At 48.2% G+C, this 27632-nt stretch overlaps 1 protein-coding gene across 1 annotated transcript in view; it reads left to right on the forward strand.

Annotated features, from left to right (window-relative positions):
- Window positions 1-21488: 21488 nt before the first annotated feature.
- LOC110523082 (A-kinase anchor protein 2) overlaps window positions 21489-27632 on the forward strand; it is a 184813-nt gene continuing 178669 nt past the window's right edge. The window contains exon 1 of the mRNA XM_090233569.1: window positions 21489-21786. Coding sequence (XP_090089695.1) covers window positions 21742-21786 — 45 coding nt within the window. The 5' untranslated portion in view covers window positions 21489-21741. The remainder of the gene's footprint in view (window positions 21787-27632) is intronic.

The following is a 27632-nucleotide window of genomic DNA, read 5'->3' on the forward strand; positions in this document are numbered from 1 at the left end:
TGGCTTTTGTTATTGCAAAACTAGGTTTGCAATTTTTGTGGTGGGCGTGTTACGTTCCCCAGTTTATGTGGTGTAGTTTGTGTATTTGCATGTGTTTTATTTCAGGAAATGGCTTCCTGAAAACCCTCAAGCAGCTGATTGGTCAACTCCAGGGCTAATTGGAGAGCTGACCCCGCCCCCTCGTCAAGACACAGCTGTCTCCAGTTACATTCATTCTGAAGCTATATAAAAGCCAGTGTTCTGTTCAGGAGAGAGAAATTTGGAGGTAGGGATTACTGAGAGAGATTTGCTGGGAGGTCATTGCATAGAAAGATTTTGCTAGAGAGATTTGCTGGAGGTTGATTTGCTGGGAGTTCATTGCTGGGAAGTGGTATGTTCTGTGAGTTTGTTGCTCAGGTAGAGCTTAGTTGATGTCATTTGTTTCTTAGTTTGTTTGTAAAATTGTTTAATATTCTGTTTCATTTGTTCCCAGGGGGGAAGGGGAAGGCACCTTGGGAGTGCTTAGGCAAGAGGCCCGCGGGCATACATATACCCGTAGTATATTCACTGTCTAGGCACACTAGGTAAGACCTGGGCAGACCACCCCCTGTATTTTGGTTAGGGCACCAGGTGGTGCTAAATTAGGTAAGTAGTGGGTAGGCAGGTAAGATAGGAGAGGGGGGACTTTGAGATTTACTTTCTTTGCTTTGGTTCCGTCCAGCCCCTTTTCCCCATATTACCGTGTAAAGGAATAAAGTCCTTGTAAACGGTACCACATTCTGCCTGTTGTCATCCTTACTCGCACCTACAGCCCATACCTCTTTCACTTCACGGAGAGTTTAGTTGTAGCAGGGTGTTGCGTTCCCTCTTCATAGAGGCGTGCGTAACAAGCAGATTTATTTACGACGTAGATTCATGAGGGTGCCCGCATCTCTTAAGGCGTCTCTTCCTTTTCGGAGTCTTGAGGATTAGTGCTTCATCCGGGGTGAGCAGTATGTCCTGCTCCGCCCACTCGTTGAAGTAGAAATCCAACTCATAGGAGTGATCGCTGTTCTGATGTTCAGAAGCTCTTTTTCGATCATAGGAAACGACGGCGTAAACATAATGTACAAGAACAGTTAAATTCAGTACAGGAAAATAACAGACTTGGTCAGAATCCCGTAAAACGGCAGCTATTCATTGCAAAGGCAACCCCAACGGTTCTAGTGTTAAATCCTTCACGGACCTAAAAGAAAGCTCACATAGTTGGCAGATCATTTAATGTATGATATTGTATAATAATATATCTTTAATATATAATCATGTCCATATTTGGTTGTCACATGACCTGGCCATCTGCTAAGATAAAGAGAAGATAGTGTAAGGACCCAGATAGCAGTAGACATTCCATGGCCCGGCCCAGAGGCCCCGCCCAGAGGCCCCACCCAGAGGCCCCACCCAGAGGCCCCGCCCAGAGGCCCCAGAGTCCCCAGTAGCCCCAGAGTCCCCAGTAGCCCCAGTAGCCCCAGAGGCCCCAGGAAACAGAAGTGTTCAACAAAGCTCACTGACACACATTTCTACAGTGCTGCTGAAGGCAGGTGATGAGACAGAAGTGATGCTGCTGGCTGAAGACAGGTGATGAGACAGAAGTGATGATGCTGGCGGAAGACAGGTGTTGAGACAGAAGTGATGCTGCTGGCGGAAGACAGCTGATGAGACAGAAGTGATGCTGCTGGCTTCAGACAGGTGTTGAGACAGAAGTGATGCTGCTGGCTGAAGACAGGTGTTGAGACAGAAGTGATGCTGCTGGCTGAAGACAGGTGATGAGACAGAAGTGATGCTGCTGGCTGAAGACAGGTGATGAGACAGAAGTGATGCTGCTGGCTGCAGACAGGTGTTGAGACAGAAGTGATGCTGCTGGCTGAAGATAGCTGATGAGACAGAAATGATGCTACTGTCTGCAGACAGGTGATGAGACAGAAGTGATGCTGCTGGCTGAAGAAAGATGATGAGACAGAAGTGATGCTGCTGGATGAAGACACGTGATTTGTGAGAAGTGATGCTGCTGGCTGCAGACAGGTGATGAGACAGAAGTGATGCTGCTGGCTGAAGACAGGTGTGATGAGACAGAGACATGATGCTGCTGGCTGAAGACAGGTGTGATGAGACAGAGACATGATGCTGCTGGCTGACGGCAGGTGTGATGAGACGGAAGTGATGATGTTAGCTGAAGGCAGGTGTGATGAGACAAAAGTGATGATGCTTGCTGAAGGCAGGTGTGATGAGACAAAAGTGATGCTGCTGGCTGAAGACAGGTGATGAGACAGAAGTGATGCTACTGGCTGCAGACAGGTGATGAGACAGAAGTGATGCTGCTGGCTGAAGACAGGTGATGAGACGGAAGTGATGCTGCTGGCTGAAGACAGGTGATGAGACAGAAGTGATGCTGCTGGCTGCAGACAGGTGATGAGACAGAAGTGATGCTGCTGGCTGAAGACAGGTGATGAGACAGAAGTGATGCTGCTGGCTGAAGACAGGTGATGAGACAGAAGTGATGCTGCTGGCTGAAGACAGGTGATGAGACAGAAGTGATGCTGCTGGCTGAAGACAGGTGATGAGACAGAAGTGATTCTGGCTGAGGTCCGGTGCTGTGTGTTTCTGTGGAGACGTGATGCTGCTGACACACAGCCATGCTGCTGACACACAGCCATGCTGCTGACACACAGCCATGCTGCTGGTGGAGTGACTCACAGGGTGGAGGACAGAGGGAGGACCGCAAGTCATTTCAGAGTTGAAGAAGCTCCTCGGAAGAGAGGAGCGAAAGTGTTGGGGGAAAGAAAGAGCCGAGCCGAGGCTGCCGGCTACATCCAAGCTGCCATGATAGTCACACCTCTGTGCAGGATAGCATCATCACAGTGAGTAGCTATATCATTTCTATATTCCTCCCTCCTCCCTCCGTCGCTCCATCCTCATCCTCCTCAGACGGACGGACATCACCCCGGGGTTGCTGTGGCAACGGCAGGTCTGGATGTGTAGGACACTAACTCATACTGTCAGCTATACAGGGAAACGCTGCTGCTGAATGTGTCATCATTTTCTCTCTCTCTCGTGCTCTCCTCTTCTCTCTCATCTCTCTCTTCTCCATTGCTCTCTCTCCTCTCCCTCTCTTCTCCATCGCTCTCTCTCTCTCTCCATCGCTCTCTCTCTCTCTCCTCTCCCTCTCTTATCTCTCTCTATCTCTCTCTCTCCTCTCCCTCTCTTCTCCATCGCTCTCTATCTCTCTCTCTCCTCTCCCTCTCATCTCTCTCTTCTCCATCGCTCTCTATCTTTCTCCTCTCCCTCCCTTCTCCGTCGCTCTCTCATCTCTCTTCTCCATCGCTCTCTCTCTCTCCTCTCCCTCTTCTCTCTCTCTCTCCTCTCCATCGCTCTCTATCTCTCTCTCTCCTCTCCCTCTCTTCTCTATCTCTCTCTCTCCTCTCTCTCTTCTCTCTCTCCATCCCTTCTGTCTTTCCCTTTCTCTGTGTGTGTGGACGGTTCATCAGGAGAATTAATCGTAGGGTTGGGTCAGTAATATTGTCATAGAGATCCTACTCCATTCCTTCCCAAGCTCCCGCTCTTTCCCTCCTTCCCTGTCAATTACATTACAGTACATTACAGTACATTACATTACATTACATTACATTACAGTACATTACATTACAGTACAGTACAGTACAGTACAGTACAGTACATTACAGTACATTACAGTACAGTACAGTACATTACAGTACATTTTAGGGATTTATTGGAATTGGTATTTGAGACATATGTTAACATTGCTCTTTATGGGTATGGGAAACATGTTAACATTGATCTGTATTGGTATGGGAAACATGTTAACATTGCTCTTTATTGGCATGGGAAACATGTTAACATTGATCTGTATTGGTATGGGAAACATGTTAACATTGATCTTTATTGGTATGGGAAACACGTTAACATTGTTATTATTATTATTATTTATTTTTATTTTATTTAACCAGGCAAGTCAGTTAAGAACAAATTCTTATTTTCAATGACGGCCTAGGAACAGTGGGTTAACTGCCTGTTCAGGGGCAGAACGGCAGAGAACGACCTTGTCAGCTCGGGGGTTTGAACTTGCAACCTTCCGGTTACTAGTCCAACTCTCTAACCACTAGGCAACCCTGCCGCCCCCAACATTGATCTTTATTGGTATGGGAAACATGTTAACATTGATCTTTATTGGTATGGGAAACATGTTAACATTGATCTTTATGGGCATGGGAAACATATGTTAACGTTGCTAATGCAAGTGAAGTAGATAATAACTAAAGTGAAAGAAACAATAAAAATGAACTGTAAACATTACACTCACAGAAGTTCCAAAATAATAAAGATATTTCAAATGTCATATTATGTCTATCAGGTATAAAGGTAAGACCCAGATGCAGACAACGTCGAGTTAACAATGGTTTAATAATCCAACAGGGGCAGCCAAGAGACAGGTCAAGGCAGGCAGGGCAGGCAGGGCAGGCAGGCTGGGCAGGCAGGGGTCAGGCAGGGGTCAGGCAGGGGTCAGGCAGGGGTCAGGCAGGGGTCAGGCAGGGCAGGCAGGGGTCAGGCGGGCAGGCAGGGCAGGCAGGCAGGGCAGGCAGGGGTCAGGCAGGGGTCAGGCAGGCAGGGCAGGCACGGCAGGCAGGGCAGGCAAGGCAGGCAGGGCAGGCAGGGCAGGCACGGCAGGCAGGGCAGGCAGGGCAGGCAGGGGTCAGGCAGGGGTCAGGCAGGCAGGGCAGGCAGGGGTCAGGCAGGGGTCAGGCAGGGGTCAGGCAGGGGTCAGTAAACCAGAGGTGGGGCAACGGTACAGGTCGGCAGGCAGAGTGGTCAAGCAGGCTCAAGGTCAGGGTAGGCAGAGTGGTCAAGCAGGCTCAAGGTCAGGGTAGGCAGAGTGGTCAAGCAGGCTCAAGGTCAGGGTAGGCAGTGTGGTCAAGCAGGCTCAAGGTCAGGGTAGGCAGAGTGGTCAAGCAGGCTCAAGGTCAGGGTAGGCAGTGTGGTCAAGCAGGCTCAAGGTTAGGGTAGGCAGTGTGGTCAGGCAGGCTCAAGGTCAGGGTAGGCAGTGTGGTCAGGCAGGCTCAAGGTCAGGGTAGTCAGTGTGGTCAGGCAGGCTCATGGTCAGGGTAGGCAGTGTGGTCAGGCAGGCTCAAGGTCAGGGTAGGCAGTGTGGTCAGGCAGGCTCAAGGTCAGGGTAGGCAGTGTGGTCAGGCAGGCTCAAGGTCAGGGTAGGCAGTGTGGTCAGGCAGGCTCAAGGTCAGGGTAGGCAGTGTGGTCAGGCAGGCTCAAGGTCAGGGTAGGCAGTGTGGTCAGGCAGGCTCAAGGTCAGGGTAGGCAGTGTGGTCAGGCAGGCTCAAGGTCAGGGTAGGCAGTGTGGTCAGGCAGGCTCAAGGTCAGGGTAGGCAGTGTGGTCAGGCAGGCTCAAGGTCAGGGTAGGCAGTGTGGTCAGGCAGGCTCAAGGTCAGGGTAGGCAGTGTGGTCAGGCAGGCTCAAGGTCAGGGTAGGCAGTGTGGTCAGGCAGGCTCAATGTCAGGGTAGGCAGTGTGGTCAGGCAGGCGGACTCAGAACCTGGAGGCGGTGGAGACAATCACAAAGACAGATGAATCAGAACAGGCTGTGAGACAGTACCGCCCCATCCCCTGGCGTCCTATCTGGGTGCATACCTGGTTGACCGAGGTGCCGGCGGTGGAAGTTGGCGATGAGGGCTGGGTCCAGGATGTCTCTAGCGGGGACCCAGCACCTCTCCTTCAGGCCGTAACCCTCCCAGTCAACCAGGTACTGGAAAACCCTGCCCCATGGTCGAACACTCAGGAGGCGTCTCACCGTGTACGCCTGATGGCCATTGATGACACAGGGGAGGAGGGGTGGACCTGGAAACAAAAGACAAAGGGCTGTGAGACAACGGCTTAATCCTAGACACATGGAAAGTAGGGTGAATACGGAGGGTACGGGGTAACAGAAGACAAAGGGCTGTGGAGTAGTGGAATACGGAGGGTACGGGGTAACAGAAGACAAAGGGCTGTGGAAGTAGGGTGAATACGGAGGGTACAGGGTAACAGAAGACAAAGGGCTGTGGAGTAGGGTGAATACAGAGGGTACGGGGTAACAGAAGACAAAAGGCTGTGGAGTAGGGTGAAAACGGAGGGTACGGGGTAACAGAAGACAAAGGGCTGTGGAAGTAGGGTGAATACGGAGGGTACGGGGTAACAGAAGACAAAAGGCTGTGGAGTAGGGTGAAAACGGAGGGTACGGGGTAACAGAAGACAAAGGGCTGTGGAAGTAGGGTGAATACGGAGGGTACGGGGTAACAGAAGACAAAGGGCTGTGGAGTAGGGTGAAAACGGAGGGTACGGGGTAACACAATACAAAGGGCTGTGGAGTAGTGGAATGTATCAGGGCTGGCTGTGGAGTAGGGTGAATACGGAGGGTACGCGGTAACAGAAGACAGCAGTGGTGCTAATGACTCTAGAGATGGGGGACGGGTCGATGAAATGGGGGGAAAGGTTACGGGAGTCCACCCGGAGGGGCAGGTCCTGGGTGGAGAGCCATACTCTCTGCCCGAGCCGATAGCGTGGCGCAGGGGTCCAGTGGCGATCCACTTGTCGCCTATACCTGGAAGTGGTCTTCAACAGAGCAGCCCGGGCTCTCTTCCAGGTACGGCGACAGAGGCGGATGAACATCTGGGCAGACGTATTGCTGACTTCCTCCTCTTGCTCAGGGAAGAGCGGAGGCTGATAGCCCAAGGAACACTAGAAGTGCGAGAGACCTGTGGCAGAGCAAGGAAAGGTGTTGTGAGCGTTCTCAACCCATACCAATGATTGTGCAGAACGCCTGGCTAACAGTATGTGACTACTGCAGTGTCTCAGGGCTGGCCAGGCCAACAGTATGTGACTACTGCAGTGTCTCAGGGCTGACCAGGCTAACAGTATGTGACTACTGCAGTGTATCAGGGCTGGCCAGGCTAACAGTATGTGACTACTGCAGTGTATCAGGGCTGGCCAGGCTAACAGCCAGTTGACAGTTCTGTGATTGCAGGGAAATACTATGCTGGTTTACTCAGCTGTGTTCTCAGTGTTATTCACAGAGACAGGCTCTCTCTCTCTCACATTAATACAGGAGAAGCCAAGGAACATTAACATACAGGAGAAGCCAGGGATCATTAATACAGGAGAAGCCAGGGAACATTAACATACAGGAGAAGCCAGGGATAATTAATACAGGAGAAGCCAGGGAACATTAATACAGGAGAAGCCAGGGATCATTAATACAGGAGAAGCCAGGGAACATTAACATACAGGAGAAGCCAGGGATCATTAATACAGGAGAAGCCAGGGAACATTAATACAGGAGAAGCCAGGGATCATTAATACAGGAGAAGCCAGGGAACATTAACATACAGGAGAAGCCAGGGATCGTTAATGCAGGAGAAGCCAGGGAACATTAACATACAGGAGAAGCCAGGGAACATTATCATACAGGAGAAGCCAGGGAACATTATCATACAGGAGAAGCCAGGGATCGTTAATACAGGAGAAGCCAGGGAACATTAACATACAGGAGAAGCCAGGGATCATTAATACAGGAGAAGCCAGGGAACATTAACATACAGGAGAAGCCAGGGATCATTAATACAGGAGAAGCCAGGGAACATTAACATACAGGAGAAGCCAGGGAACATTAATACAGGAGAAGCCAGGGAACATTAACATACAGGAGAAGCCAGGGAACATTATCATACAGGAGAAGCCAGGGATCGTTAATACAGGAGAAGCCAGGGAACATTAACATACAGGAGAATCCAGGGATCATTAATACAGGAGAAGCCAGGGAACATTAACATACAGGAGAAGCCAGGGATCATTAATACAGGAGAAGCCAGGGAACATTAACATACATGAGAAGCCAGGGAACATGAATACCACTGTGTTATCATATCTACCACTGTGTTATCATATCTACCACTGTGTTATCGTATCTACCACTGTGTTATTGTATCTACCACTGTGTTATCATATCTACCGCTGTGTTATCATATCTACCACTGTGTTATCATATCTACCACTGTGTTATCATATCTACCACTGTGTTATCATATCTACTACTGTGTTATCATATCTACCACTGTGTTATTGTATCTACCACTGTGTTATCATATCTACCGCTGTGTTAACATATCTACCACTGTGTTATCATATCTACCACTGTGTTATCATATCTACCACTGTGTTATCATATCTACCACTGTGTTATCATATCTACCACTGTGTTATTGTATCTACCACTGTGTTATTGTATCTACCACTGTGTTATTGTATCTACCACGGTGTTATCGTATCTACCACTGTGTTATCGTATCTACCACTGTGTTATCATATCTACCGCTGTGTTATCATATCTACCACTGTGTTATCATATCTACCACTGTGTTATCATATCTACCACTGTGTTATCATATCTACCACTGTGTTATCATATCTACCACTGTGTTATTGTATCTACCACTGTGTTATTGTATCTACCACTGTGTTATTGTATCTACCACTGTGTTATCGTATCTACCACTGTGTTATCACACCTGCCACTGTGTTATCGTATCTACCACTGTGTTATCGTATCTACCACTGTGTTATTGTATCTACCACTGTGTTTTCGTATCTACCACTGTGTTGTCATATCTACCACAGTGTTATCATATCTACCACTGTGTTATCATATCTACCACTGTGTTATCATATCTACCACTTTGTTATCATATCTACCACTGTGTTATCGTATCTACCACTGTGTTATCGTATCTACCACTGTGTTATTGTATCTACCACTGTGTTATTGTATCTACCACTGTGTTATTGTATCTACCACTGTGTTATTGTATCTACCACTGTGTTTTTGTATCTACCACTGTGTTATCATATCTACCACTGTGTTATCATATCTACCACTGTGTTATCACACCTGCCACTGTGGTATCGTATCTACCACTGTGTTATTGTATCTACCACTGTGTTATTGTATCTACCACTGTGTTATCGTATCTACCACTGTGTTATTGTTTCTACCACTGTGGTATCGTATCTACCACTGTGTTATTGTATCTACCACTGTGTTATCGTATCTACCACTGTGTTATCGTATCTACCACTGCGTTATCATATCTACCACGGTGTTATCATATCTACCACTGTGTTATTGTATCTACCACTGTATTGTATCTACCACTGTGTTATCATATCTACCACTGTGTTATCACACCTACCACTGTGTTATCATATCAATCATTTCTACTTCCGTTTGTTAACTCTTAAAGCATGTAGACTCTGGTATTAGAGCGTTAGTCAGTCTACAGCCAATCAGAGAAAGCATGCAGACTCTAGTATTAGAGCCTTCGTCAGTCTATAGCCAATCAGAGAAAGCATGTATTAGAGCCTTAGTCAGTCTATAGCCAATCAGAGAAAGCATGCAAACTCTGGCCTGGTTGTTCATATAACTACTGGAGTTCTGCTCTGTATTACGAGAGGAAGAGGGAGAGAGTCTCTGATGAAGAAAGGCCTGGTTGTTCATATAACTACTGGATTACGCCACAGAATACAGAGAGCGAGAGAGAGAGAGAGGGAGAGGGAGGGAGGGAGAGAGAGAGAGAGAGGGAGAGAGAGAGTCTCTGATGAAGAAAGGCCTGGTTGTTCATATAACTACTGGATTACGCCACAGAATACAGAGAGAGAGAGGGAGAGAGAGGGAGAGGGAGGGAGAGAGAGGAAGAGGAAGAGGGAGAGGGAGAGAGAGAGGGAGAGGGAGAGAGAGGGAGGGGGAGAGAGATATGGAGAGGGAGAGAGAGAGAGAGGGAGAGAGAGAGAGGGAGGGAGGGAGAGAGAGAGAGACGGAGAGAGGGCGGGAGAGGGAGTGGGAGAGAGAGAGAGGGAGAGGGAGGGGGAGATATGCTGTGAGAGAAAATAGACAGAGAGAGGGGGAGAGATGCTGAGAGAGAGAGACAGAGAGGGGGAGAGAGGGAGAGAGAGAGAGAGAGAGAGAGAGAGAGGGAGAGGGCTGTCTGACTCAACCAGGTTTCTCCGTCTCTCTCCTCTCTTTCCCCCTCTCTCCCTCTCTCCGTCTCTCTCTCTCTCTCAGCATCTCTCCCCCTCTCTCTGTCTCTCTCTCTCTCAAACTAAGCTCTACGTCACCAGACAGTTAATCTGTCTCAGGACAGTAATGCCTTCCAGATGTGCTGCTGTCGATATCACACACACACACACACACACACACACACACACACACACACACAAACAAAATAAACAGAGGGAGTGAAAGAAAGCTTATTACTCTTGTGAAGAAAAACAAGTTATTATGAAACAAGTCATTGTGAGTCTTAGGGTTGTTGAATCTACCAGTAGAGATTCCTCCCATCCGCCTCACGTCGACTGTTACCATTCATGCAGCTAAAGGAGAGTTTCCCCTCCAACACAGAGTAAAAAACATCACTGTGTAAACAATAAGTCATATTCTGGCTAGCTATTGGTTGAGGCCTATTTCAATATGTTAAACATTATCATCAATATGTTATACATTTGTGTGAGTGTGTGGGTGTGTGTGTGTGAGTGTGAGTGTGAGTGTGAGTGTGAGTGTGTGTGAGTGTGAGTGTGAGTGTGTGTGTGTGTGTGTGTGTGTGTGAGTGTGAGTGTGTGTGTGTGGGTGTGGGTGTGTGTGTGTGTGTGCCAGCGGTTGGTGCTCTGTCTGTAGAATGAAACATCCTACTACATGAATTATAATACTGAACAATCACAGTAAAGTAGGGTTGAGAGCTTCGAGTTCCTTGGTGTCACCAACAAACTATCACTGTCCAAGCACACCAAGACAGTGGGGAAGAGGGCATAGCAAGGCCTATTCCCCCTCAGGAGACTAAAAACATTTGGCATGGGTTCCCAGAGCCTCAAAAAGTTCAACAGCTGTATAATCGAGAGCATCCTGATTGGTTGCGTCACCGCCTGTTACGGCAACCGCAAGGCGCTACAGAGGGTACTGAGTACGTGAGTACGGTCCAGTACATCACTGGAGCCAAGGCACTACAGAGGGTAGTGAGTACGGTCCAGTACATCACTGGAGCCAAGGCACTACAGAGGGTAGTGAGTATGGCCCAGTACATCACTGGGTCCAAGGCACTACAGAGGGTAGTGAGTACGGTCCAGTACATCACTGGGTCCAAGGCACTACAGAGGGTAGTGAGTACGGTCCAGTACATCACTGGAGCCAAGGCACTACAGAGGGTAGTGAGTATGGCCCAGTACATCACTGGGTCCAAGGCACTACAGAGGGTAGTGAGTACGGTCCAGTACATCACTGGGTCCAAGGCACTACAGAGGGTAGTGAGTACGGTCCAGTACATCACTGGGGCCAAGGCACTACAGAGGGTAGTGTGTACGGCCCAGTACATCACTGGGGCCAAGGCACTACAGAGGGTAGTGAGTATGGCCCAGTACATCACTGGGTCCAAGGCACTACAGAGGGTAGTGAGTACGGTCCAGTACATCACTGGAGCCAAGGCACTACAGAGGGTAGTGTGTACGGCCCAGTACATCACTGGGTCCAAGGCACTACAGAGGGTAGTGAGTACGGTCCAGTACATCACTGGGTCCAAGGCACTACAGAGGGTAGTGAGTACGGTCCAGTACATCACTGGGGCCAAGGCACTACAGAGGGTAGTGAGTATGGCCCAGTACATCACTGGGTCCAAGGCACTACAGAGGGTAGTGAGTACGGTCCAGTACATCACTGGGGCCAAGGCACTACAGAGGGTAATGAGTACGGTCCAGTACATCACTGGGTCCAAGGCACTACAGAGGGTAGTGAGTACGGTCCAGTACATCACTGGGTCCAAGCTTCCTGCCATCCAGGACCTCTACACCAGGCAGTGTCAGAGGAAATTTGTCCAAGACTTCAGTCACCACAATCAAAGACTGTTCTCTCTGCTACCGCAAGGAAAGCGGTGCCAGAGCGCCAGGTCTCGGTCCAAAAGGCTCCTCCACATTGACTCTGTACCGTAACACCCTGTATATAGCCTCCACATTGACTCTGTACCGGTACCCCCTGTATATAGCCTCCACATTGACTCTGTACCGGTACCCCCTATATATAGCCTCCACATTGACTCTGTACCAGTACCCCCTGTATATAGCCTCCACATTGACTCTGTACCGGTACCCCCTGTATATAGCCTCCACATTGACTCTGTACCGGTACACCCTGTATATAGCCTCCACATTGACTGTACCGTAACACCCTGTATATAGCCTCCACATTGACTCTGTGCCGGTACACCCTGTATATAGCCTCCACATTGACTCTGTACCGTAACACCCTGTATATAGCCTCCACATTGACTCTGTACCGTAATACCCTGTATATAGCCTCCACATTGACTCTGTACCGGTATCCCCTGTATATAGCCTCCACATTGACTCTGTACCGTAACACCCTGTATATAGCCTCCACATTGACTCTGTACCGTAATACCCTGTATATAGCCTCCACATTGACACTGTACCGGTATCCCCTGTATATAGCCTCCACATTGACTCTGTACCGTAATACCCTGTATATAGCCTCCACATTGACTCTGTACCGTAATACCCTGTATATAGCCTCCACATTGACTCTGTACCGGTATCCCCTGTATATAGCCTCCACATTGACTCTGTACCGTAATACCCTGTATATAGCCTCCACATTGACTCTGTACTGTAATACCCTGTATATAGCCTCCACATTGACTCTGTACCGTAATACCCTGTATATAGCCACTGTGCTCTGATGTGTTCTAACTGTTCTGCTGTGTTCAAACTGTGTTCTGCTGTGTTCTATCTGCTCTGCTGTGTTCTAACTTTTCTGGTGTGTTCAAACTGTGTTCTGCTGTGTTCTATCTGCTCTGCTGTGTTCAAACTGTGTTCTGCTGTGTTCTATCTGCTCTGCTGTGTTCTATCTCCCGCTGCTGTGTTCTAACTGCTCTGCTGTGTTCTATTTGCTCTACTGTGTTCTGCTGTGTTCTAACTGCCCTGCTGTGTTCTAACTGTGGTCTGCTGTGTTATATTTCCTCTACTGTGTTCTGCTGTGTTCTAACTGTGTTCTGCTGTGTTCTATCTGCTCTGCTGTGTTCTAACTGTTCTGCTGTGTTCTAACTGTTCTGCTGTGTCTAACTGCTCTACTGTGTTCTGCTGTGTTCTAACTGTGTTCTGCTGTGTTCTAACTGCTCTGCTGTGTTCTAACTGTTCTGCTGTGTTCTAACTGCTCTGCTGTGTTCTAACTGTTCTGCTGTGTTCTATCTGCTCTGCTGTGTTCTATCTGCTCTGCTGTGTTCTATCTGCTCTGCTGTGTTCTAACTGTTCTGCTGTGTTCTAACTGTTGTGTGCTGTGTTATATCTGCTCTGCTGTGTTCTAACTGCTCTGCTGTGTTCTAACTGTTCTGCTGTGTTCTAACTGCTATGTGTTCTAACTGTTCTGCTGTGTTCTAACTGTGGTCTGCTGTTGTCTAACTGTGGTCTGCTGTATTCTAACTGTGGTCTGCTGTGTTCTAACTGTGGTCTGCTGTGTTCTAACTGTGGTCTGCTGTGTTCTAACTGTGGTCTGCTGTGTTCTAACTGTGGTCTGCTGTGTTCTATCTGCTCTACTGTGGTCCGCTGTGTTCTATCTGCTCTGTCTTCTACCTTTGGTCTGAAGGACACACATCAGGGGGTTTGTAGTATACACACTAATGTTTGTACCACACACACACACACACACACACACACACACACAGACACAAGGCAGTCACATTATAGTCATACCCACATTGGCATTCACAGGCACTCACATTGGTCACAGGGCAGCAGGACACTCATAGAACTCATTGCCTCTGACAAAGAATAAATATTCACACACAGAATTTGTTGGTGGAATTCTGCATGCAGTCTCAATTTGGTGTTGGTCCAATTGAGTGAATTCTTGGTTGGTGAGCGGACCTCAGACCTCACAACCATGAAGGGCAATGGGTTCTATAACTGATTCAAGTATTTTTTTGCCAGATCCTAATTGGTATGTTGATTTTGATGTTCCTTTTGATGGCATAGAAGGCCCTTCTTGCCTCGTCTCTCATATCGCTCTTTTTTTTAACACCATTATTTTTGTCCTGCTGAGATTTACTGTCAGGACCCTGGTCTGACAGGTTCCAGGTCTGACAGAATATGTGCAGAAGATCTAGGTGCTGCTGTAGGCCCTCCTTGGTTGGGGACAGAAGCACCAGATCATCAGCAAACTGTAGACATTTGACTTCATATTCTAGTAGGATGAGGCCGGGTGCTGCAGACTGTTCTAGTGCCCTCGCCAATTGATTAAAATATAAGTTGAAGAGGGTGGGGCTTAAGCTGCATCCCTGTTTCACCCCACGGCCCTGTGGGAAGAAATGTGTTTTTTGCCTATTTTAACCGCACACTTGTTGTTTGTGTACATGGAGTTTATAATGTTGTATGTTTTACCCCCAACACCACTTTCCATCAATTTGTATAGCAGACCCTCATGCCAAATTGAGTCAAGCTTTTTTTGAAATCAACAAAGAATGAGAAGACTTTGTCTTTGTTTTGGTTTGTTTGTCAATTAGGGTGTGCAGGGTGAATTTATGGTGAATACGTGGTCTATCGTACGGTCATTTGGTAAAAAATCCATTTCACATTTGCTCAGTACATTGTTTTCACTGAGGAAATTAACTAGTCTGCTGTTAATGACAATGCAGAGGACTGTTGATGCATATCCCAGTTACTGGGGTCACATTTGTCTCCACTTTTGTGGATTGGGGTGATCAGTCCTTGGTTCCAAATATTGGGGAAGATGCCAGAGCTAAGGATGATGTTAAAGAGTTTTAGTATAGCCAATTTGGAGTTTGTGGTCTGTATATTTTATCATTTCATTAAGGATACCATCAACACCACAGGCCTTTTGGGGTTGAGGGTTTTTATTTTGTCCTGTGGTTCATCCAATGTAATTGGATAATCCAGTGGGTTCTGGTAGTCTTTAATAGTTGATTCTAAGATTTGTATTTGATCATATTTTTGCTGTTTGTTCTTTGTTATAGAGCCAAAAAAAATCAGAATTGTTTGATCAATACATCTCCGCTTTGGATAGATAACTCTTTGTGTTGTTGTTTGTTTAGAGTTTTCCAATTTTCCCAGAAGTGGTTTGTCTATGGATTATTCAATTACATTGAGCTGATTTCTGACGTGCTGTTCCTTCTTTTTCCGTAGTGTAGTTCTGTATTGTTTGAGTGATTCACCATAGTGAAGGAGTAGACTCAGGTTCTCTGGGTCTTAGTTGGATGGGTTTCTCAATTTCTGTCTTAGGTTTTTGCATTCTTCATCAAACCATTTGTCATTGTTTTGAATTTTCTCAGGCTGTCCGCTTGACATGTTTAGATTTGATAGGGTAGCTGAGTGTCAGGACTCCCACCGAAGGTGGCTCCACTTCATGTTCGGGCGGCGCTCGGCGGTCATCGTCACCGGTCTACTAGCTGCCACCGATCCCTTTTCTGTTGGTTTTTGTCTTATTGGTTTCACCTGTTTCTTGTTTAGGTTTTTAGTTGGGCTATTTAAGCCGGTAAGGTCCGCCTGCTCTTTGTGCAAGCTTATTTTTGCTCTGTGTATGTTTGTGGTATTGAGTTTCCCTTTGTTTTGCCTCCGGACTGGTTGGGTCCTGGTTTTGGGCCGGTCTTGTACAGTATGTGTGCTCGGTATTGGCGTGACCATCTTTCTCTATGCCGGAATAAAACATTGTTCTGTACCTTCTGCTTCCTGCGCCTGACTCCGCACCCACTACGCCTTAAGTGCGTTACACTGAGAGGTCAAATGTACTGTTTCTACTGCCAGGTTTATACCTTCACTATTACAGTGACACATGGTTGATCTCCCCCCTAGGATGGAGAAGCTGTCATCGTTAAAGTATGGGGATTATCTTCGGGGGATATAGGTAGCACACAGGAGGACATTTTTCTCTGTTGAGATAATTTCCTTATTAATATCTAGCCAGATGTAAAATTATCCTGTTTTGACTAATTTAATAGAGTGGGTTAGGTCTGCTCTATACCAAATTAGCGTACCCCCTGAGTCTCTTCCCTGTTTCACACCTGGTAGTTTGGTGGATGGGTGTCACGTCCTGACCTTAGTTCCTTTTTATGGTCAGGGCGTGAGTTGGGGTGGGCATTCTATTTTTTTGTTCTATGTTTTGTATTTCTGCTTTTGGCCTGGTATGGTTCCCAATCAGAGGCAGCTGTCAATTGTTGTCTCTGATTGAGAACCATACTTAGGTAGCCTGTGTTCCCACTATGATTTGTGGGTGGTTGTTTTCTGTCTGACAGAACTGTTTCGTTTCTTCCATTCGTTTTGATATTTTGTTTTGTGTGTTCAGTCGGGGGAGCTGACAGGGGAGCTGACAGGGGAGCTGACCGGGGAGCTGACAGGGGAGATATCACGGGAGCTATCAGGGGAGCTGAAAGGGGAGCTATCAGGGGAGCTGACAGGGGAGCTATCAGGGGAGCTGACAGGGGAGCTATCAGGGGAGCTGACAGGAGAGCTATGAGGGGAGCTGACAGGAGAGCTATCAAGGGAGCTATCAGGGGAGCTGACAGGAGAGCTATCATGGGAGCTGACAGGGGAGCTATCAGGGGAGCTGACAGGGGAGCTATCAGGGGAGCTGACAGGGGAGCTATCAGGGGAGGTGACAGGGGAGCTGAAAGGGGAGCTGACCGGGGAGCTGAAAGGGGAGCTGAAAGGGGAGCTATCAGGGGAGCTATCGGGGCAGCTGACAGGGGAGCTGACAAGGGAGCTATCAGGGGAGCTGACAGGGAAGCTATCGGGGGAGCTATCGGGGGAGCTGACAGGGGTGCTGACAAGGGAGCTATCAGGGGAGCTGACAAGGGGAGCTGACCGGGGAGCTGACAGGGGAGCTATCAGGAGAGCTGACAGGGGAGCTGACAGGGGAGCCGACAGGGGAGCTGACGGGAGCTATCAGGGAAGTTGACAGGGAAGCTATCGGGGGAGCTGACAGGGGTGCTGACAAGGGAGCAATCAGGGGAGCTGACCGGGGAGCTGACCGGGGAGCTGACAGGGGAGCTGACATGGGAGCTATCAGGGGAGTTGACAGGAGAGCTATCTGGGGAGCTGACAGGGGAGCTATCAGGGGAGCTATCGGGGCAGCTGACAGGGGAGCTGACAAGGGAGCTATCAGGGGAGCTGACAGGGAAGCTATCGGGGGAGCTATCGGGGGAGCTGACAGGGGTGCTGACAAGGGAGCTATCAGGGGAGCTGACCGGGGAGCTGACAGGGGAGCTATCAGGAGAGCTGACAGGGGAGCTGACAGGGGAGCTGACAGGGGAGCTGACAAGGGAGCTATCAGTGGAGCTGACCGGGGAGCTGACGGGAGCTATCAGGGAAGCTGACAGGGAAGCTATCGGGGGATCTATCGGGGGAGCTGACAGGGGTGCTGACAAGGGAGCAATCAGGGGAGCTGACCGGGGAGCTGACCGGGGAGCTGACAGGGGAGCTGACATGGGAGCTGACAGGGGAGATGACAAGGGAGCTATCAGGGGAGCTATCAGGGGAGCTGACAAGGGAGCTATCAGGGGAGCTGACCGGGGAGCTGACAGGGGAGCTGACAGGGGAGCTATTGGGGGAGCTGACATGGGAGCTGACAGGGGATCTGACAGGGGATCTATCAGGGGAGGGAGCTATCAGGGGAGCTGACAGGGAAGCTGACATGGGAGCTGACAGGGGATCTGACAGGGGAGCTGACATGGGAGCTGACAGGGGATCTGACAGGGGATCTATCAGGGGAGCTATCAGGGGAGCTGACAGGGGAGCTGACATGGGAGCTGACATGGGAGCTGACAGGGGATCTGACAGGGGATCTATCAGGGGAGCTATCAGGGGAGCTGACAGGGGAGCTGACATGGGAGCTGACAGGGGATCTGACAGGGGAGCTTACAGGGAGCTATCAGGGGAGCTGACAGGGGAGCTATCAGGGGAGCTGACAAGGGAGCTGACAGGGGAGCTATCAGGGGAGCTGACAGGGGAGCAATTGCCATACCAGCAGTGATGCAACCAGTCAGGATGCTCTCAATGTTGCAGCTGTAGAACCTTTTTAGGATCTCAGGACCCGTACAAATCTTTTTAGTTTCCTGAGGGGGAATAGGCTTTGTTGTGCCCTCTTCACGACTGTCTTGGTGTGTTTGGACCATTCTTGTTTGTTGTTGATGTGGACACCAAGGAACTTGAAGCTCTCTACCTGCTCCACTACAGCCCTGTCGATGAGAGGGCGTGACAGCGTGATCGGTCATCCTTTTCCTCTAGTCCACTATCAGCTCCTTAGTCTTTGTTATGTTGAGGGATAGGTTGTTATTCTGGCACCACACGGCCAGGTCTCTGACATCCTCCCTATAGGCTGTCTCGTCGTTGTCTGCGATCAGGCCTACCACTGTTGTGTCGTCTGCAAACTTAATGATGGTGTTGGAGTCGTGCCTGGCGATGCAGTCGTGGGTGAACAGGGAGTACAGGAGGGGACTGAGCATGCACCCCTGTGGAGCTCCAGTGTTGAGGATCAGCGTGGCAGATGTGTCGCTACCTACCCTCACCACCTGGGGGTGGCCCGTCAGGAAGTCCAGGATCCAGTTGCAGAGGGAGGTGTTTAGTCCCAGGATCCTTAGCTTAGTGATGAGCTGTAGTCAATGAACATCATTCTCACATAGGTGTTCCTTTTGTCCAGGTGGGAGCGGGCAGTGTGGAGTGCAATAGAGATTGCATCATCTGTGGATCTGTTCGGGTGGTATGCAAATTGGTGCGGGTCTAGGGTTTCTGGGAAATGGTGTTGATGTGAGCCATTACCAGCCTTTCAAAGCACTTCATGGCTACAGACGTGAGTGCTATGGGTCAGTAGTCAGTTAGTCAGGTTAACTTAGTGTCCTTGGGCACAGGGACTATGCTGTTCTGCTTGAAACATGTTGGTATTACAGACTCAATCAGGGACATGTTGAAAATGTCTGTGAAGACACCTGTCTAGTTGGTCAGCACATGCCCGGAGCACACGTCCTGGTAATCCGTCTGGCCCCGCAGTCTTGTGAATGTTGACCTGTTTAAAGGTCTTACTCACATCGGCTGTGGAGAGCGTGATCACACAGTCGTCCGGAACAGCTGATGCTCTCATGCATGCCTCAGTGTTGCTTGCCTCGAGCATAGAAGTGATTTAGCTCGTCTGTTAGGCTCGTGTCACTGGGCTGCTCTCAGCTGTGCTTCCCTTTGTACTCTGTAATAGCTTGCAAGCCCTGCCACATCTGACGTGCGTCGGAGCCGGTGTAGTATGATTCAATCTTAGCCCTGTATTAACGCTTTGCCTCTTTGATGGTCCGTTGCAGGGCATAGCAGGATTTCTTTTAAGCTTCTTGTAAGCTTCCGGGTTAGAGTCCCGCACCTTGAAAGAGGCAGCTCTACCATTTAGCTCAGTGTGAATATTGCCTGTAATCCATGGCTTCTGGTTGGGGTATGTATTAAAAATCATTGGGGGACGACGTCCTCGATGCACTTGTTGATCAAGCCAGTGACTGATGTGGTTTATTCCTCAATGCCATGTTGGGTTGGTGGGTTCTGTGTTGTCTGTCCCATTGTTGTGTTGGGGTTCGGGTCTGGGGTGGGCTGTTCTACTAGCTTCTCTGTAACAGCTCAGCTTTCTCACCCCCTCCTTCAGTGCCATGTGTGCCTCTTTAATGTCTCTCCTCTCAGTACATCAACCAGTTCTCTCCTCTCAGTAGAGCAACCAGTTCTCTTCTCTCAGTAGAGCTGCCAGTTCTCTCCTCTCAGTCTGTAGAGCCGCCAGTTCTCTCCTCTCAGTCTGTAGAGCAGCCAGTTCTCTTCTCTCAGTAGAGCAGCCAGTTCTCTTCTCTCAGTAGAGCTGCCAGTTCGTTCCTCTCAGTAGAGTAACCAGTTCTCTCCTCTCAGTCTGTAGAGCAGCCAGTTCTCTCCTCTCAGTCTGTAGAGCAGCTAGTTCTCTCCTCTCAGTCTGTAGAGCAGCCAGTTCTCTCCTCTCAGTCTGTAGAGCAGCCAGTTCTCTCCTTTCCAGGGTCTGGTTAATATAGCACTGTGCCAGGGGATGGTCTGGTTAATATAGCACTGTGCCAGGTGATGGTCTGGTTAATATAGCACTGTTTCCAGGGTCTGGTTAATATAGCACTGTGCCAGGGGATGGTCTGGTTAATATAGCACTCTGCCAGGGAATGGTCTGGTTAATATAGCACTGTGCCTGGGGATGGTCTGGTTAATATATCACTGTGCCAGGGGATGGTCGGGTTAATATAGCACTGTGTCAGGGGATGGTCTGGTTAATATAGCACTCTGCCAGGGGATGGTCTGGTTAATATAGCACTGTGCCTGGGGATGGTCTGGTTAATATAGCACTGTGCCAGGGGATGGTCTGGTTAATATAGCACTGTGCCAGGGGATGGTCTGGTTAATATAGCACTGTGCCGGGGGATGGTCTGGTTAATATAGCACTGTTTCCAGAGTCTGGTTAATATAGCACTGTGCCAGGGGATGGTCTGGTTAATATAGCACTGTGCCAGGGGATGGTCTGGTTAATATAGCACTGTTTCCAGGGTCTGGTTAATATAGCACTGTGCCAGGGGATGGTCTGGTTAATATAGCACTGTTTCCAGGGTCTGGTTAATATAGCACTGTGCCAGGGGATGGTCTGGTTAATATAGCACTGTGCCAGGTGATGGTCTGGTTAATATAGCACTGTTTCCAGGGTCTGGTTAATATAGCACTGTGCCAGGGGATGGTCTGGTTAATATAGCACTGTGCCAGGGGATGGTCTGGTTAATATAGCACTGTGCCATGCCACGTTTCCACTGTGATTCCTCTGCAGGTTTTGGTTTGATAGAAGTCTTGGTAGTAATAGTCTATTCAGGTCTATTTGTCCAAAATCAGGGTTTTAGGTCTGAAATTGTTATTTGGATTTAAGGTTTTGATGTTGTTTTGATGTTATTATCTTGTATAAGTCCTTGCGAAAATATTCAATTTTTTCTACATTTATCCAACTCTAATTCTACTTTATTTCAGGAGAACTCAGGAGCCCAAGCTCTCGGTGTCTCTCTCTCTCTGCCCTTTCTCTCTCTCTCTCTCGCTCTCTCTCTCTCTCTCTCTCTCTCTCACCTGCTCTCTCTCTCCTTCCCCCTCTCTCTCGGTCTTGGTTCTCAGGTGTAGGCTGTCACTCTGAACTGATAAATGGTCCTCCGGTATCCCCACTTCCTGCATGTCTGTCTCCCTGCTGTGGATCCCAGGTATCCTCTCTCCTGTCCCTGCACAGAGCCAGAGACTATAGCAGCCAAGCTGAACCTTCAGACGTCAGGCTGAAAAATGTCAATCTCTCCATTACTCAGCTGGTTCTGCTGCTGCACTACATACATGACCAGGGAGGGAGGGAGGGAAGGAGCGAGGGGGAGGAGGAGGGAGGGAAGGAGGGAGGGAGAATGCGAGCGCCAGGCAGCAGGATCAGTACAGGCACATGGCCAGTGAATGAGAAAGCTCTCACTTTGACTGGATAACAGCAACTACAGGACCCATACAGGACCAGCTTGGCACTCTGTCCCTCCACCTGGACACAGACCCAGACGCAGGCAGGCAGCCAACCTCTCTCCCCCTGCTAGGCTGTCACTGACCTCTCTCTCCTGTGCCTTACAGGATGGCTGAGGCTGAACTTCACAAGGAGAGGCTCCAAGCCCTTGCAGTAAGTCCCAAAACCAATTCCTCTAAATCTCTCTCTCTCTGTCTACCTCTGTTTCTCTCTCTCTCTCTCTTGCTCTCTCTCTTTCTCTCTCTCTCTCTCTCTCTCTCTCTCTCTCTCTCTCTCTCTCTCTCTCTCTCTCTCTCTGTCTACCTCTGTCTCTCTCTCTCTCTGTCTACCTCTGTTTCTCTCTCTCTCTCTCTCTCTCTCTCTCTCCCTCTCCCTCTCTCTCAATTCAATAGGCTTTATTGGCGCAAGAAACATATTATCATTGCTAAAACAAGTGAAATAGACAAGACATAAACCATGTAAAATCTTTCTCTTTCTCTCTGCTGATGTGGTTCCGTATTGTTCATTGTTAATCTCATGTATCTTTGTGTTGTTGAGGGTGGAAAATGTGTGGTGGAAAGTTGGTGTTAAAGGAAAATGTCAACAACAACAACAAAAACATTGGTGGATAGTGACTGGCTGTTGGTTTTTATAGCTACCTCTACAGCTACTACTGTTATGTTCAGTTTGTTGACCGGTTCACAGTTTAGCGGTCATTAAGAGGGATGAAAAGCGTCAGTAGTTCTCTGCTCTGAGCTGTAGTTGGAGTGCAGAGAATCAGTTGTACAAGAGACTCTGAGATGGACAAAACACACACACACACACACACACACACAGACACAGAAACAGGGAGGAGCAGCAAGCGACAGATGGAAATACTATTTTGGCTGTGTTGTTACGTCCCTGTCATTCCGATATATATACTTGACTCCGACAAACACTGTACAGCCCAAGATACGTTGACATGGAGCGCAGTGCTAAGAGGGTTGTTTATTATAAAGGAAACCTTACTCCCATTCAACATTTTACACGTAATGTCTGTTAGCACATCTCCGAGCCTTTTTAATAGTGTCACACCTGGGTTGAAGTACTATTTTAAATACTTTAAATCCTTTGAGATTTTGTCCAACCTGCCTGCAGTGGGGTGGGGTTTGCAGTTGTTTGACTATTCTATGGGTCCAACAAGCTCAATCAAGCAGAGATACAATATTAGAATTGATTTCAAATCGTATTTGAACCCAGGTTTGAAGTGAATGTCAAATGACTGTGAAGAGGAGGGTTTCTGTAAAAGGGTAAGTATAGAGTCTTTAATGGTAATCATGCTACAGGGATTGTTACAAATGGCACACTATTACCTATAAAGAGTCAAGCCGTTTCTCATCTGGCTCTAAGGGTTAGCTCCCCTGGCATAGATAGAGAGATAGGTAACTTCCACAAAGCTGTGAACCATCTGAGAGACAAGGCAAGAAGGGCCTTCTATGCCATCAAAAGGAACATAAAATTCAACATACCAATTATGATCTGGCTAAAAATACTTAATTCAGTCATAGAGCCCGGTTGTGAGGTCTGGGGTCCGCTCACCAACCAAGAATTCACAAAATGGGACAAACACCAAATTCAGACTGCATGCAGAATTCTGCAAAAAATATCCTCAGTGTACAACGTAGAACACCAAATAATGCATGCAGAGCAGAATTAGGCCGATACCCACTAATTATCAAAATCCAGAAAATAGCCGTTAAATTCTACAACCACCTAAAAGGAAGCGATTCCCAAACCTTCCATAACAAAGACATCACCTACAGAGAGATGAACCTGGAGAAGAGTCCCCTAAGCAAGCTGGTCCTGGGGCTCTGTTCACAAACACAAACACACCCTACAGAGCCCCAGGACAGAAACACATTTAGACCCAACCAAATCATGAGAAAACAAAAAGATAATTACTTGACACATTGGAAAGAATTAACAAAAAAACAGAGCAAACTAGAATGCTGTTTGGCCCTAAACAGAGAGTACACAGTGGCAGAATACCTGACCACTCTGACTGACCCAAACTTAAGGAAAGCTTAAACTTAAGGAAAGCGTACTGTCCTTAACCATTTGTACATTGTTAAAACACTGTATATATATATATAATATGACATTTGTAAAGTCTTTATTGTTTTGAAACTTCTGTATGTGTAATGTTTACTGTTAATTTTTATTGTTATTTTCACTTTTGTATATTATCTACCTCACTTGCTTTGGCAATGTTAACACGTTTCCCATACCAATAAAGCCCCTTGAATTGAATTGAATAGACAGATAGATAGATTGATAGATTGATAGATTGATAGATCGATCGATCGAATGTCCATTTTCCCTTTCCAACTGACTAGGTATCCCCCTTTCCAACTGACTAGATATCCCACTTTCCAACTGACTATGATACCCTTTCCAACTGACTAGGTATCCCCCTTTCCCTTTCCAACTGACTAGGTATCCCCCTTTCCCTTTCCAACTGACTAGGTATCCCCCTTTCCATTTCCAACTGACTAGGTATCCCCCTTTCCAACTGACTAGGTATCCCCCTTTCCCTTTCCAACTGACTAGGTATCCCCCTTTCCCTTTCCAACTGACTAGGTATCCCCCTTTCCCTTTCCAACTGACTAGGTATCCCAATTTCCAACTGACTAGGTATCCCCCTTTACAACTGACTAGGTATCCCCCTTTCCCTTTCCAACTGACTAGGTATCCCCCTTTCCCTTTACAACTGACTAGGTGTCCCCCTTTCCCTTTCCAACTGACTAGATATCCCCCTTTCCCCTTTCCAACTGACTAGGTATCCCCCTTTCCCTTTCCAACTGACTAGGTATCCCCCTTTCCCTTTACAACTAGGTATCCCCCTTTCCAACTGACTAGGTATCCCCCTTTCCCTTTCCAACTGACTAGGTATCCCCCTTTCCAACTGACTAGGTATCCCCCTTTCCCTTTCCAACTGACTAGGTATCCCCCTTTCCAACTGACTAGATATCCCCCTTTCCCTTTCCAACTGACTAGGTATCCCCCTTTCCCTTTCCAACTGACTAGTTATCCCCTTTCCCCTTTCCAACTGACTAGGTATCCCCCTTTCCCTTTCCAACTGACTAGGTATCCCCCTTTCCCTTTACAACTAGGTATCCCCCTTTCCAACTGACTAGGTATCCCCCTTTCCCTTTCCAACTGACTAGGTATCCCCCTTTCCAACTGACTAGGTATCCCCCTTTCCCTTTCCAACTGACTAGGTATCCCCCTTTCCCTTTACAACTGACTAGATATCCCCCTTTCCAACTGACTAGGTATCCCCCTTTCCCTTTCCAACTGACTAGGTATCCCCCTTTCCAACTGACTAGGTATCCCCCTTTCCCTTTCCAACTGACTAGGTATCCCCCTTTCCCTTTCCAACTGACTAGATATCCCCCTTTCCCTTTCCAACTGACTAGGTATCCCCCTTTCTCTTTCCAACTGACTAGATATCCCCCTTTCCCTTTACAACTGACTAGGTATCCCCCTTTCCCTTTCCAACTGACTAGGTATCCCCCTTTCCCTTTACAACTGACTAGGTATCCCCCTTTCCCTTTCCAAATGACTAGATATCCCCCTTTCCCTTTCCAACTGACTAGGTGTCCCCCTTTCCCTTTCCAACTGACTAGGTATCCCCCTTTCCCTTTACAACTGACTAGGTATCCCCCTTTCCCTTTCCAACTGACTAGATATCCCCCTTTCCCTTTCCAACTGACTAGGTATCCCCCTTTCCCTTTCCAACTGACTAGGTATCCCCCTTTCCCTTTCCAACTGACTAGATATCCCCCTTTCCCTTTCCAACTGACTAGGTATCCCCCTTTCCCTTTCCAACTGACTAGGCATCCCCATTTCCCTTTCCAACTGACTAGGTATCCCCCTTTCCAACTGACTAGGTATCCCCCTTTCCAACTGACTAGGTATCCCCCTTTCCCTTTCCAACTGACTAGGTATCCCAATTTCCAACTGACTAGGTATCCCCCTTTCCAACTGACTAGGTATCCCCCTTTACAACTGACTAGGTATCCCCCTTTCCCTTTCCAACTGACTAGGTATCCCCCTTTCCCTTTACAACTGACTAGGTATCCCCCTTTCCCTTTCCAACTGACTAGGTATCCCCCTTTACAACTGACTAGGTATCCCCCTTTCCCTTTCCAACTGACTAGGTATCCCCCTTTACAACTGACTAGGTATCCCCCTTTCCCTTTCCAACTGACTAGGTATCCCCCTTTCCCTTTACAACTGACTAGGTATCCCCCTTTCCCTTTCCAACTGACTAGGTATCCCCCTTTCCCTTTCCAACTGACTAGATATCCCCCTTTCCCTTTCCAACTGACTAGGTATCCCCCTTTCTCTTTCCAACTGACTAGATATCCCCCTTTCCCTTTACAACTGACTAGGTATCCCCCTTTCCCTTTCCAACTGACTAGGTATCCCCCTTTCCCTTTCCAACTGACTAGGTATCCCCCTTTACAACTGACTAGGTATCCCCCTTTCCCTTTCCAACTGACTAGGTATCCCCCTTTACAACTGACTAGGTATCCCCCTTTCCCTTTACAACTGACTAGGTATCCCCCTTTCCCTTTACAACTGACTAGATATCCCCTTTCCCTTTCCAACTGACTAGGTATCCCCCTTTCCCTTTCCAACTGACTAGGTATCCCCCTTTCCCTTTCCAACTGACTAGGTATCCCCCTTTCCCTTTCCAACTGACTAGGTATCCCCCTTTCCAACTGACTAGGTATCCCCCTTTCCAACTGACTAGGTATCCCCCTTTCCCTTTACAACTGACTAGATATCCCCTTTCCCTTTCCAACTGACTAGGTATCCCCCTTTCCCTTTCCAACTGACTAGGTATCCCCCTTTCCAACTGACTAGATATCCCCCTTTCCCTTTCCAACTGACTAGGTATCCCCCTTTCCCTTTCCAACTGACTAGTTATCCCCTTTCCCCTTTCCAACTGACTAGGTATCCCCCTTTCCCTTTCCAACTGACTAGGTATCCCCCTTTCCCTTTACAACTGACTAGATATCCCCCTTTCCAACTGACTAGGTATCCCCCTTTCCCTTTCCAACTGACTAGGTATCCCCCTTTCCAACTGACTAGGTATCCCCCTTTCCCTTTCCAACTGACTAGGTATCCCCCTTTCCCTTTCCAACTGACTAGATATCCCCCTTTCCCTTTCCAACTGACTAGGTATCCCCCTTTCTCTTTCCAACTGACTAGATATCCCCCTTTCCCTTTACAACTGACTAGGTATCCCCCTTTCCCTTTCCAACTGACTAGGTATCCCCCTTTCCCTTTACAACTGACTAGGTATCCCCCTTTCCCTTTCCAACTGACTAGGTATCCCCCTTTCCCTTTCCAACTGACTAGTTATCCCCTTTCCCCTTTCCAACTGACTAGGTATCCCCCTTTCCCTTTCCAACTGACTAGGTATCCCCCTTTCCCTTTACAACTGACTAGATATCCCCCTTTCCAACTGACTAGGTATCCCCCTTTCCCTTTCCAACTGACTAGGTATCCCCCTTTCCAACTGACTAGGTATCCCCCTTTCCCTTTCCAACTGACTAGGTATCCCCCTTTCCCTTTCCAACTGACTAGATATCCCCCTTTCCCTTTCCAACTGACTAGGTATCCCCCTTTCTCTTTCCAACTGACTAGATATCCCCCTTTCCCTTTACAACTGACTAGGTATCCCCCTTTCCCTTTCCAACTGACTAGGTATCCCCCTTTCCCTTTACAACTGACTAGGTATCCCCCTTTCCCTTTACAACTGACTAGGTATCCCCCTTTCCCTTTCCAACTGACTAGATATCCCCCTTTCCCTTTCCAACTGACTAGGTATCCCCCTTTCCCTTTCCAACTGACTAGGTATCCCCCTTTCCCTTTCCAACTGACTAGATATCCCCCTTTCCCTTTCCAACTGACTAGGTATCCCCCTTTCCCTTTCCAACTGACTAGGCATCCCCATTTCCCTT

The sequence above is a fragment of the Oncorhynchus mykiss genome, chromosome 5 (assembly GCF_057628025.1).
Source record: "Oncorhynchus mykiss isolate SJ-2025 chromosome 5, ASM5762802v1, whole genome shotgun sequence".
Taxonomy (NCBI): domain Eukaryota; kingdom Metazoa; phylum Chordata; class Actinopteri; order Salmoniformes; family Salmonidae; genus Oncorhynchus; species Oncorhynchus mykiss.